Genomic DNA, 14,486 nt, shown 5'->3' on the forward strand with positions numbered 1-14,486 from the left:
TTCGTTACAAGTAATGAATTACAAGTAATTCATTACTTTTTTGAGGAACGAGTAAGAACATAAGAACATAAGAAGAGCCTGCTGGATCAAGCCAGTGGCCCATCTAGTCCAGCATCCTGTTCTCACAGTGGCCAACCAGGTGCCTGGGGGAAGCCCGCAAGCAGGACCCGAGTGCAAGAACACTCTCCCCTCCTGAGGCTTCCAGCAACTGGTTTTCAGAAGCATGCTGCCTCTGACTAGGGTGGCAGAGCACAGCCATCATGGCTAGTAGCCATTGATAGCCCTGTCCTCCATGAATTTGTCTAATCTTCTTTTAAAGCCATCCAAGCTGGTGGCCATTACTGCATCTTGTGGGAGCAAATTCCATAGTTTAACTATGCACTGAGTAAAGAAGTACTTCCTTTTGTCTGTCCTGAATCTTCCAACATTCAGCTTCTTTGAATGTCCACGAGTTCTAGTATTATGACAGAGGGAGAAGAACTTTTCTCTATCCACTTTCTCAATGCCATGCATAATTTTATACACTTCTATCATGTCTCCTCTGACCCGCCTTTTCTCTAAACTAAAAAGCCCCAAATGCTGCAACCTTTCCTCGTAAGGGAGTCGCTCCATCCCCTTGATCATTCTGGTTGCCCTCTTCTGAACCTTTTCCAACTCTATAATATCCTTTTTGAGATGAGGCGACCAGAACTGTACACAGTATTCCAAATGCGGCCGCACCATAGATTTATACAACGGCATTATGATATCGGATGTTTTATTTTCAATACCTTTCCTAATTATTGCTAGCATGGAATTTGTCTTTTTCACAGCTGCCGCACACTGGGTCGACATTTTCATCGTGCTGTCCACTACAACCCCGAGGTCTCTCTCCTGGTCGGTCACCGCCAGTTCAGACCCCATGAGCGTATATGTGAAATTCAGATTTTTTGCTCCAATATGCATAATTTTACACTTGTTTATATTGAATTGCATTTGCCATTTTTCCGCCCATTCACTCAGTTTGGAGAGGTCTTTTTGGAGCTCTTCGCAATCCCTTTTTGTTTTAACAACCCTGAACAATTTAGTGTCGTCAGCAAACTTGGCCACTTCACTGCTCACTCCTAATTCTAGGTCATTAATGAACAAGTTGAAAAGTACAGGTCCCAATACCGATCCTTGAGGGACTCCACTTTCTACAGCCCTCCATTGGGAGAACTGTCCGTTTATTCCTACTCTCTGCTTTCTGCTTCTTAACCAATTCCTTATCCACAAGAGGACCTCTCCTCTTATTCCATGACTGCTAAGCTTCCTCAGAAGCCTTTGGTGAGGTACCTTGTCAAACGCTTTTTGAAAGTCTAAGTACACTATGTCCACTGGATCACCTCTATCTATATGCTTGTTGACACTCTCAAAGAATTCTAATAGGTTACTGAGACAGGACTTTCCCTTGCAGAAGCCATGCTGGCTCTGCTTCAGCAAGGCTTGTTCTTCTATGTGCTTAGTTAATCTAGCTTTAATAATACTTTCTACCAGTTTTCCAGGGACAGAAGTTAAGCTAACTGGCCTGTAATTTCCGGGATCCCCTCTGGATCCCTTTTTGAAGTAGGTAATTCCTTTTCATTGTGATTGTAATAGAAGTAGGAGTAATTTTATTTTGTGGAGTAATTGTAACGTTTCCAGCATTACTTTTGGGCATTACTTGAGGGACAGCAGAGTAAGTCTTCTGCTCCTCTGATTTGTGGATGAAAGTCATGTGCCTCAAACTGGGCTTCTGTGCAGCATCGCCCTTCCCTCATGCTCTGTGGGTGGGTAGGAGGCAACGAGGGAGGAGGTGGAGAGTGAGACAGGGTGGAGTGGAGAAAACAATTGTTTAAAAAAATGGATGGTGGTGGTGAAGAATGGAGTGGAGGGGAAAAGGAGCCAGAGGGCAAGAACATGGATAAAGGAGGAGGAGAAGGAGGCAGCAGCAGAATGGAGATAAAGAACTGTGGAGGTGAAAGATGACAACGTGTGTGTGTGCGTGTGTGTGAATACTGTGTTTGCACTTGGCACACAAAGTGGCCTCCACCACCCTCTCTGGCTACTGTGCTGCATTTGCAGTATTTTAACTTTTTTGCATCTCAGGGGAAAATGTTTGCTTGGGTGAGTGTCCCTTAGCTGGGGGCAGGGCAGGGTCCGGGAGGTGGTTAAGTGAGAGAGATTATGCTTGCTGGATGAGGGGGGAGGGTTGCACTTGGTTTGACGTGCAAAGATCTGAGTAGTGGCCTTTGCCTCCCTCCCCACCTCCCTTACCAGTGGAGAGACCACCATTGCTATCTTATGGATAAAAAGAATTGTTCTACTACCTCTATGTGTGTATTTTTAATGTTGTTTTAGGCTACTTAGATGTGCAGCAGCCAAGGCCAGCACCTTGTAGGGTTTTTTTTTAAAAAAGCAACTGAAATGTAATTGTAGTGATTACTTTTGAGAAAAAGTAATCAGTTACTTTCAGAGCAATTGTAATTGTAGTGGTAATTACCACTTTTTGGGGCCATGTAATTGTAACTGTAATTTATTACTTTTTAAAAGTAATCTTCCAAGCTCTGATGGCTTCCCTCAAAGAATCCTAGGACTGGTAGTTTGTGATGGGTGCTGAGAATTGTTAGGAGACTCCTGTTCTCTTCACAGGCCAACAATTGCCAGAGTGGTTTAACAGTCAGTCCCTCTCTCCAGAGAACTCTGGGAATCGTACCTCTGTGGAGATTAGGAGTCTCCTAACAACTTTCTGCACCCTTCCCAAATTACCCTTCCCATGATTCTTTGGGGAATCCATTACTGTTTCAAGTGGAATAGTAGTGAAATAAATGTATGGTGGGAATGTAGTCCAAATTCAAATCCTCTGTCATCTGGAAAGCATACTGGGTAATCTTGGCCCCATCATCATCTTTCAAGCTGACTGGGCTATTGCTGTACAGGGAGAACTTGTATGCTGCCTTGAGCTCCTTAGGGGAAAGGTGGGATAAAAATCTGATAAATCAAGTACCAAGCAGCCACAGAAAGTGCACTCCACATTCTCAAATAGTGCACAGACAGCTACATAAACTATGAGCACACTATAGTCCAATCTTGAAAAGACCCTCTTCCTTCCTTCTCCTACCCCTATGGAGGTTTCACTGTCTGCAAATAACTTAATTTTAATTCACAGAAAAGTAGCTCAAGGTTCTTCTGGCATGCTTACTGCCTTTCCAAATGTGACCAAGGGAATGACACGCACAATGCAGACCAAAGCAAAATTTTCACTTACAGTCTGAAAAAAGCCCATGCTTTGCTTTATAACTCTTGCAAGGAACAAATGAAATTTGGCTGCTTTCCTTGGAAAGGCACGTGAGACTTGAATATAGAAGAACGAATGATTCTCTCCCTCTCTTTCTCCTCTGTATTATTATTGTCCTTATTAGTACTATAATTACAGATACTAATGTTAATGGGAGTTGCTTTATAGCACACTGGGAGAAATACTTTGAAAACAGAGACAGTGAACACAAATGTTTCTGCAGCATTTTCACTTAAAGCAGGGTCAGAATTTCAATTTTGCATTAAGTGGATTTCTGTATTTTGCCTGATACAACATTTTGTACAACCGCTAATTCTATTATGCTCCTGAGTTACTTTCCTGTTGTTGACTACGGTGTTTTTTTCTCACTACCATGATCCACCACTGTAAATCTGGACCCAATGCAAATCAGTGCTAGTGCTTCAGCTACTCAGGCAAAGCTTTTTAATGTATGATAAATCCCAATACTTGCTTAGACACAGTTTTTTCTTTTTGTTACTGGGGGTAATAAAGGGTACTGCCAAACTGTTGCTATTTGGGGTGGAATTCAATCACACACCAACAAATTAAGTTTGCACATTTATAGTTGAATTTGGGAGCTCCTGCCCAATGAACTCACTTTCCTCCAAAACTGGACTTTTTGTGATAAGGAAAGTGATGGGAAAATGCACTGGAAAGTATGGAATAACACTTGCTTGGACACAACGTCATCTAACCTCCCCACAAACAAATCAGAATGAATGCTCCTTAGATAGACAACATTGTTGAATCTTTCTGCATGGCAGTAGTCCAAATAAAATGCAATTAAGGCATGTGTCACTGTGGCCAGATCTGACATCTCCAGGAACGGGTACAGTTGGTATGCTAGTCTTAGCTGTGCAAAAGTGTTCCCAGCCACCGCTGAAACCTGGGCATCGAGGTTGAGGGTTGAATTCAGGCCCAAACTGTGAAGCTGGGTCTTCAAAAGGAGTGCAGTTCCATCCAAGACAGGTCAATCTCATTCAACTCAGCAGTAAAACACCTATTGAAATAAGTAGGTCTTCACTGACTCACCAAATGCAACCAACAATGGAGCCAGGCACATCACCCTTGGGACGATATTCCATAATCTGGGCATCACTAGAGAAAAAGACCTGCCAATTGTGTCTGCCAGCCAAGCATCTGACAAAGAGCAGAGTCTGAGGTGTTCATCTCAAAATTTGGAATTTGTGGAGCAGTGGTTCTTAAGCAAAATTAAGGTACAGACATAGAATGCATTATTATAAAATAATATCAAATATTTAATATATATATAAATAATCAATATAAAATCCTTATAAGTATTGGTTGCCAGGCCTGGCTTCCAAGAGGTCTTCTGTATCTTTAAAAGTTGTGCATGGGGAAGGGAGAATTCCACCTTGTGCTTTTTCCCATTACAATGTTGCAAGAACACCTGCACTTGGCTGACTTTCTCTTCTCCTAAAGATACAAGATCAGTCTCAGGCCCTGAACCTGGCAACCCTAATCTAAGGTGTTCCCAGACTGGTGTTTATTGTGGGATTGGTGCTCCTCATGCAAGCAAGGTGTGTCTGTGTTTGCACTATCCACATGATATTGTTGACATCAAAATACCAGACCCAATTTGTTCTCCCTTTTAACTCAGTTTTACCCTTTCTGAGGAAAGTCCAATAGATTAAAAAAAATCTGTTGCCAACTGCTCCATTTGCACTATCCCAATAATTTGCAAATTAAGTCCCCATCTACAAGTACCCCTAGTTTGTATATTGCAAGTGGGAAGGAAAGGCCTTCCAAGGCACCCTGCTTATAGTATCTAGGATGGTTTCCAAGGTTTCTAGGTGAGAGCCCATGCTTGAAAAGTAATCTAGGCCATGCTGTAGCCACAGCTGCTTGCAGTCAGCATGCATCACTTGGCCAGGGAATTTAAAGCAAGTTAGGTAGTAATTTCTGTGGATCTGTGGTCAATGTTGCAACACAGCAGATTTAGTTGGGCTTCACAAGATCTTTCTCTGCTTCAGAAACTGGCTTGGGTGCATATAAAGTGTACCTGAAAGTCTAGCGGATGCAGTAAAATTACAGTGCAACAATAAAAAGAGACTGCTCTTTCATAAGAGTTACTAAGGGCCCTTTCCCATGTGATGGGTTCTACAGGATATATGTTGGGCACATCTCCTTACACCATGTCTGCATATCACAACTTTACCTTTCACTACACATTTGCTATTATGGTTTTCTCATAGTGGCTGCAGTCCAATTGTATTGCCCCGGCTGTGGGCTTTCAGGTTTGAGAGAATACCAAGGAATCAATATGACAGACTCAGGTCTACTTACTAGGAGATTTTTATTGAGTAATAACAAGCATGCATACCCAATGGATCAGACTGCAAGATCCCTGCATAGAACATTGACCAGTCTGAACTCCAAACTGAGCAACAAGCATGACTTATATAGCAAAATCTTTGGCAAGGCACAATGGTGGCAAATACATGATTAGTTGCTGTCTTACATCAGATCATTGCTTCTTGACAGGATACATGATTAATTATTCTATATCAGGCTAGGCATCAAAGCATTTCTATAGATAATAGGTTATGACTACTATCTTTGAAGCATCACAGCATTTGATCTGAAGCATCAAGGCACTTGATTGATTATACATTCAAAGTGATAAGGCATTGTGCTAATTAAGACTACTAGCAGGCAATCATCCTGACCTCTTAAAGCTACTCACTTGGCAGCCTTAGCTCATTAAGCCCTCCTAGATAAGAATTAGAGCTGCTATCCTTGGCAATGCATCAAACGGTCCGACCACTCCCTGGCAAGGGTAGCTCGTTAGCCCCTCAGATAAGGACCAGGTGAGCTATGACCTAACCATTGACCGTTCCTTGACCTATCTTGCTTGCTGCCAAAATGAGCTAATTGGGTACATTGGCTGTCCTTTGACCATTTACCACACTGCCAAGATGCTAAATCATTGCAGATGCTGACAGGTACCAAGACTCAATGGAGAGGGAAACCACACACAAATTTCCATGCCTAAAGCAGCTTTATATTTGCCCTTATATTAGATTATATTGCCCACCGGCCTATACACCAATGTACAGAGTTCCATGGCAGGGGGTATTAAGCATGCATAATTGTCTACTCAATTGCAGCTGGAGGCTTCAGTCCAAGGAAATGTGAGAGCAACAGAAGGCTGCATGGGTAACAATGTTCAAATTATGGAGAGCTAGAGGGGGCCCAATCCCCTTATCTTTTGTGATGCCCCCATTAGCTATTGATTTTAGAAAGCTACAGGAGAGGCATGGTTAAGAATTATACAATTGGAGGAAGTCAAATCAGGATAAATATTTAGTAGCAGGTCATCTGAAAGCAACCTGAGTGTCTGGATGTGATCCATTGTCTACCATGTAGGACATACATATCTACATCCAGAAGCAAAGAACTGGGCTTAGAAACCTGCTTCCACATTTGCTAGTTTATAGTCCTACGCTGCTGGGTTACTTTGTATAGCATTGCCTTCTTTCAGCCCTGCACAGTGTGTGACCTGCCAAGCTGAAGGCAGCACACCTGCTATGTAAGAAGGCCCAACAGAAGTTGACTAAATCTGTTTTTGCCGCATTCTTGGGACAACAAAAATAGATAGGTGTGCATGTGTATGCTTGTTAGCATTGGGCAGGCTACAATACATGGTTGGTAGACCTGGTGAATCACAAGTTATGTAACAATGCCTTATCCTGGCCCTTATGGTTGGAGAACGTGCCAGGTAAGGGGAACTCGTCCCAGACAAGTTGTGTCTGTGCCTTGTTCCGGTTCTCCTCATATCCACAGGATTGTTGGTTGTACTGTCAGCCAGCCATCGGATCTCCAGGTGCTGCTCTTAAATGCTAGATCGGTTGCTAATAAAACCCCCCTTATCCACGATTTGATCATGGAGAAATGTGCCGATCTTGCGTGTATTACCGAAACTTGGGTGGGCGAGCAGGGAGGAGTTGCTCTCTCCCAGCTTTGCCCACCTGGGTACTTGGTACAGCACTGTGGTAGATCTGAGGGCTGGGGAGGTGGGGTTGCTGTGGTCTATAGGAGTTCTTTCTCCCTCACCAAGCACCCTGTCCAGACGGCGACTGGTCTGGAATGTCTTCATCTTGTGCTGGGCCAAGGAGACAGACTGGGAATACTGTTGGTGTACCGCCCACCTTGCTGCCCAACAGCTTCCCTAGCTGAGCTGACAGAGATAGTCTCGGAGGTGTTGTTGGGGTCCCCCAGACTTGTGGTACTGGGGGATTTCAACATCCATGCCGAGGCTGCCTTGCTCGGGGCGGCTCAGGACTTCATGGCCTCCATGACAACCATGGGGCTGTCTCAAATTGTTACTGGCCCGACACATGTATCAGGACATACTCTTGATCTGATCTTCGCCACTGGTCATGGAGATGGTGATCTGAAGGTGGGGTATTTTTCATCTACTCCATTGTCATGGACAGATCATCGCTTGCTGAGTTTTAGACTCACGACAGCCCTTTCCCTCTGCAGAGGTGGGGGACCTATTAAGTTGGTCCGCTCCCGGAGGCTTATGGATCCTGGAGCTTTCCAGAGGGCTCTGGGAGTTTTTCCGGCTGATAGCACTGGTGCTCCTGTCGAGGCCATGGTTGATCTGTGGAATACGGAGATGACCCGGGCCATTGACATGATCGCTCCCGCGCGCCCCCTTCAGTGCCGAACTCATACAGCACCGTGGTATACCCCGGAGCTGAGAGTGATGAAGCAAGAGAGAAGGAGGCTAGAGTGCAGGTGGAGACGAACTCCTGACAGATGTAATCATTCCTTGGTAAGTGCTTCCACTAAGTTGTACATAAAAGCGGTTAGGGCGGCAAAAAAGTCTTATTTTGCTACCACCATTAGATCATCCCTTTGCCGCCCAGCGGAGCTTTTTAGGGTGGTATGCGGGCTTCTACATTCTGGCTCTCATGATACTAAGGAAACATCGGAAGCCCGCTGCAACGAATTTGCGGAGCACTTCCAGGACAAGATTGCATGCATCCGTCGGGACTTAGACTTTGATGTTATGACAGATGAATCCATTGAAGTGTCCAGAGCGCGGCCTTGTCCTTTATTATTGGATGAATTTCAGTTGGTGCAGCTCGAGGAAGTGGACAAGGTGCTTGGAATGGTGCGGGCGACCACGTCTGCTCTGGACCCTTGCACATCTCATAACCATCTTGGCTAGTGAAGACTGGCAGGGCTGTAACCGCCGGCTGGGCCAGGGAGGTAATAAATGCCTCCTTGAGAGAGGGAGAAGTCCCTGGTAGTCTCAAGGAGGCAATAATAAGACCTCTTTTAAAGAAACCTTCTTTGGACCCAGATGTTTTGAACAACTACAGACTGGTGGCGAATGTCCCTTTTTTGGGCAAGGTTCTGGAGCGGGTGGTTGCCGGCCAGCTCCAGGTGCTCTTGGATGAAACCGATTATCTGGATCCGTTTCAATCCGGTTTTAGGTCCGGTTTTGGCACTGAAACAGCCTTGGTCGCCCTGTATGATGACCTTTGTCGGGAGAGGGACAGAGGGAGTGTGATTCTGTTGATTCTCCTTGATCTCTCAGCGGCGTTTGATACCATCGACCATGGTATCCTTCTGGGGAGGCTCGCGGAGCTGGGAGTTGGGGGCACTGCTTGGCAGTGGCTCTGCTCCTACTTAGCGGATCGTCGCCAGAAGGTAGTGCTTGGGGAACATTGCTCAACACCCTGGACTCTCCATTGTGGAGTCCCTCAGGGGTCGGTTTTGTCCCCCATGCTTTTTAACATCTACATGCAGCCTCTGGGTGCGGTCATCAGGAGTTTTGGAGTGTGTTGCCATCAGTACGCTGATGACACGCAGCTCTACTTCTCCTTTTCACCTTCCACAGGTGAGACTGTTGATGTGCTGAACCGTTGCCTGACCGCGATAATGGACTGGATGAGAGCTAATAAACTGAAACTCAATCCAGACAAGACTGAGACACTGTTGGTGAGCTCTTTCCCTGCTCAGATGATGGATGTTCATCCTGTTCTAGATGGGGTTACACTCCCCTTGAAGGAACAGGTTCGTAGTTTGGGGGTCCTTTTTGACCCTTCCTTGTCGCTCGAGGCTCAAGTGGCCTCGGTGGCACGGAATGCATTTTACCATCTGCGCTTAGTAGCCCAACTACGCCCCTATCTGGACAGTGATGATCTCGCCTCGGTTGTTCACGCTCTGGTAACTTCTAGACTGGATTACTGTAACGCGCTCTACGTAGGGCTGCCCTTGAAGTAAAAAGGGGTGCGGGTTAACTAGCATTGGTGCGGTGCCTCTGTTTTCAGAAGAGAGAGGTGGAGATGCACTGAAACCAGCAGAACAGTGAGTGTGTTCCTACCTATAGTCTAACCTCCACATAAGCTTTGTACAAGCAAATCAGGATGAATTCTCAATAAACAGGTCATCTTGGATTTCCTCAAGAATTTATAAAATGGATTAGAATTTTATACCTCTCTCCTAGATCCCAAGTAAGGACAAATAGAATTATTTCAGATCCATTTGGTTTGGAGAGAGGTGCTGTCTCTATCAATATTAGATCTGTTTGGAACAATTGGCATGTGCAATCAAAACTGAATAGGGAGACTCATGATTTTGTGCATGAACAAGTAGAATTTAAATTAGCTTTATACGGAGATGATTTATAACTATGTATTAGTAGACCTGAAACATCTATACTAGAATTAATAAAAATAATCAAAAAGTATAGTAGAATTTCAGGGTATACAATTAATTGGTCAAAATATTAATTAATGCCAATGGGCAACTGTAGATCACCTACTTTTTATATAAATTGGTGATTTTGTTGGTGCTAGAGTTAATATACTTAGGTATTCCAGTTCCAAGAGATATTTCTCAAATTATTAAACTGAATTTGAAAAAGTTAATAAAGGAGATTTCCAGTGATTTGAATAGATGGGCATTACTTAAATTTAGTATTTGGGGTAAGGTTAATACATTTAAGATAATATATGCCACGGATAATATATATACTTCATGATATTTTGTTACATATTCCACAAATATATTTTCAAACAATTAATGGAATACACAGGAAGTTTATTTGGGATAAATAATCAATAAATAAATAAACCTCCACCTCACTTTTCACTTAAGAGAATACAGCTGTCAATATTGAAAGGTGGTTTTAATTTTCTAAATATTAGCAAGTTTCTCCTTGTATGAATATCCCTGATGGTGGTTTATTGTTATTGTTGTTATTATTATATTCATATTTTTTCTTACATTTTGTGGTACCTTCAATATTTTTATTTAATTTATTTTGATTCATTTTTCTTTGTTTGCTTTTTCTTTCCTTTTATTGTTAAATTTGCAAATAAAAAATCATTGAAAATAAATAAACAGGTTATCTGGAGCCCCCTCCTTCCATCTATTTCCAGGATCTGAGGGGGATCTGCCAATGGCAGACAGAAGCCCATCTACTCCCATTCTCTCTCTGTGGCTTCAGGGCGCTTGGCCAGCTACTCCCAGTGCCAGAGGCTTTGAAACCCACAATCCCGCCATTCATTATCGGTTTTCAAGCAGAATATTATTTATTTATTTTAATTATTAAATTTATATCCTACCCTTCCTCCCAGAAAAAGTCCAGGGCAAGCAAACAAAAACACTAAAACACTTAAAAAAATCTTAAAAACAGAACACGTTAAAACATATTAAAACAAAACATCTTTAAAAACACATTAACAAAACATCTTTAAATCTTTTAAAAACAACTTTAAAAAACAACTTAAAAAGCAATTCCCAGCACAGACACAGACTGCAATAAGGTGTGTACTTAAAAGGCTTGTTGAAAGAAGGTCTTCAGTAGGTGCCTTAAAGATAACAGAGATGGTGCCTGTCTAATATTTAAGGGGAGGGAATTCCAAAGGGTAGGTGCCACTACACTAAAGGTCCGTTTCCTATGTTGTGCAGAATGGACCTCCTGATAAGATGGTATCTGCAGGAGGCCCTCACCTGCAGAGTGCAGTGATCGACTGGGTATATCAAGGATAAGATTATCTTTCGGGTATCCTGGTCCCAGGCTGCATAGGGTACTTATGATATGATAAGGTACTTATGGTAAAGCTTCTTAAGGATGCAAAAAATAAACTTTTATAAATAAATAGCCTTCACATTCCTTATCTTAATTTAGTTCTTCCCCTCCTGGCAGCAGTAAGCACAGGTTTCTCTGTCATATACTCTCTCAATAGGAAAGGTCATGCATTTTTTTTCACCTGTAACATTTATAGTGCTTAATATTCTTCATCAAACCACCGAGACAATCTCAATATGAGCTGCGCTGAAAATACTTCCCCACAGGCTAAACCTTCAATAATAAATGTGTGTTTAATAGCTGAAGTGAGATTTCTGTGTTTGGCTCACGGTGGCAGCAATCTTGCTCCTTTAAAATTAACAGGAGTTTTTATTTTATTTTATAGACTTCAGTAGTGGCTGAATTTCACCTCCATTTCTTAACATGCTTTACATTCACGGCACAACAACTTTAACTGGATATATTATGAAAGTAAGACAAATTTATGTTGCATTTCCCCTCCCCCTTGTTTTTCAGCCTATTCAACAAAGCTCAATAAATTCCCCATCTTTAATTTTGATGATGATTTGAAGTATCTTTGCATCAGTGCTGTGAGCCCAAACACGACAAAAGCAACTCTGTATGCTCTGAATGTGTGGCGGTACTGGTGCATGACAAAAGGCCTGAAAGACTACATGGACATTACAAAGGTGAGTAGCCTTGGTTCTGTTATGAGAATCAGGGTTTGATGGAGCAGCTAGATGAAATGTATAGGGCAGAAGCCTAGTGAACCCATCCCAACCTGGCACCCTCCAGATATTTTGGGCTACAACACCCATCACTCCCAGGCAGCATGTCCAATGATACGACCTGATGGGCGGAGTCTGGAGGGCACTAAGTTGGGGAAGGCTACTTTAGCCTTATATAGGGTTGCCAAGTCAGAAGCATCCCAAACTCTGCGATTTCAGGGCATGCCCTAGTGATGTCACGGGGCAGGCCCTAGTGATGTCATTAAGCATGATATGTTAAACATTAACCACAGTTGCTTGGAGCATACCACTCAAACAAAAAAAATTCTTTGATTGGAAATTAAGATAGAAATCTCAGCTAAATGAGGGTGTTCCCAGGTCAAGCTGAAGTTTTGGGATATTTATTTATTTGTTTATTTATTAAATTTATATACCGTCCGACTAGCAATAGCTCTCCTTCTCACCTGTTTAGGGAGCCTGGGTAGGGAACATTTAACCTAGCCTATTTGCTTCTGGCAAGTGCCCTGGATTAAGTGCCTTCAGCCCAGACCAGTCACCAGTAGGCCATTGTAGGAAGCAGGGAGCCTAGGGTTGTTGAGATGTTAGATGAGAGCACTAAGGAGTAAAGATGGATGCCCCTGAAAGCTGCAATTCTAAACAACTTACTAAGGGACTAAGCTCCATAGAACTCTACAGGACTTACTTCTGAGTAGATATGGTTAGGATTGTGCTATTGGTAAGGTTAGACTAGGTATTGCTATTGGTAAGGTTTGACTGATATTTAGGGCTGCCACGTCTCTGGTTTTTGCCCGGACACTCCAGGGGTCTTTGGGGGGATTTCTCCGGGTCTCCAGGTGAGCCACCTTAATCTCTGGACTCTTAGCTTTCATTTATAAAAAAACTTAAGTTTCTAGTTGGTCTGCTTCAAAAAATATAAACCAAAATGTCAGCTCCCCCCCCTCGTAACTTCTGTTAGTACTGGCTGCTCTAATCCCTGCCTTTTCAGGTTTTTAGCCAATAAATGAAGTCAGGGTTGTGATTGACAGGATTTCTGGACGCCCCAGGCAATATGTAAATGCCATTTCAAATTCTGAGAGGTTTCCTTTTCCTGCTTGTCTCACGTCAGCAATTCAGTAAATATGTAGCTTTCAGCAGCAGAAAGAGTACTTCCTCTGTACAGGATTGGGACTTGCTTCTGCATAAACATGCATAGGATTGCACTACAACAGAAGATCACAGCCAGATCTTGGTGGGCACACACAGTAAACAATTTTAGTTATAATTATAATAAAAGTGTACATGCAAGTTTTTTTATTAGTGGCAAAAATGGCATATTATACATTTTATCTTTCAAATAATTTTTGAACAGAAGTTTTAAAAAGTGTACATGCTGCAGTGTTATACATTTCTAATTAAGGAGTCAAACAAGTTTAAATTTTACTGGACTGTTGAAGGAGGCAGTTTATTTGTCTTATTCATAACCTGTTTCGAAAAACCTTCCCAATATGAAGCTTTTCTGGGAGTAAAGCTGCAATGCTGATTCCACATACCTGGGAGTTAACCCCATTGAATTCAGTAGGACTTACTTTTGAGTCGGCATGGTTAGGATTGTGCTGAAAATCAATGGGATTTTGAGTGAACATAGAAAAGGATTGTGTTGTAAATCTTTCTCTCCCCCTTCGATCTGTTGGTTTGTTTTAAAAAAAAGCAGCTAGGTAGGGCTTGCTTAGGTGTCATTGCTTTTATTTAGGTGTCATTGCTTTTAAAAAAATGTTCTGCATTGGCCAACTGGCTTTGACAATAAACTATTATATGGGATATATGAATTTCCATCTCCAGTGTGTATGTGTGTGTGAATACGGAATATTTTCAACAACCCTGTGAGGTAGGGTTGGAAAACAAGGCAGCTCACAACAAGAAATAAAGCCATTTAAAATCCAATAACCATATAACCAGTATAAAACAGCTACAAAACAGCTTAAAATGGCATGATTCTGAATTTTGGATTGGGTGAGTGAAGTTCCTTATTGCTGAATTGTAGTCCTGTGCATGCTTCCCTGTCTGAGTAAGCCCCATTGAATACACTGGGACTTGCTTCTGAGTAAACATGCATAGGATTGCACTATAAATATCTTTACAGGTTGTGTAAATAATAAACATCTTTGACATTCATGCTTATATAAATATTTCTTCATACTATGTCTTGATATGTATCTGATTTCACACTATGGTTGTACATTATTATTTACAAATGATTATTTCCTTTACATTTTAAGTGTGCCTTTCTTCCTTGGGGTGGTCATGGTCCCCCTCTGTTGTTTTCACCCTGAGTGGCAGATTGGGCTGAGAGATGGTGCATATCCCA

General features: G+C 42.5%; 1 protein-coding gene across 1 annotated transcript in view; it reads left to right on the top strand.

Annotated features, from left to right (window-relative positions):
• Nucleotides 1-14,486, top strand: part of KIAA1958 (KIAA1958 ortholog) — a 134,772-nt gene that overhangs the window by 94,071 nt on the left and 26,215 nt on the right. Inside the window, exon 5 of the mRNA XM_061609656.1 lies at nt 11,910-12,082. Within this exon, the coding sequence (XP_061465640.1) occupies nt 11,910-12,082 (173 nt within the window). The remainder of the gene's footprint in view (nt 1-11,909; nt 12,083-14,486) is intronic.

This window comes from Rhineura floridana, chromosome 1 (assembly GCF_030035675.1).
Source record: "Rhineura floridana isolate rRhiFlo1 chromosome 1, rRhiFlo1.hap2, whole genome shotgun sequence".
NCBI lineage: Eukaryota > Metazoa > Chordata > Lepidosauria > Squamata > Rhineuridae > Rhineura > Rhineura floridana.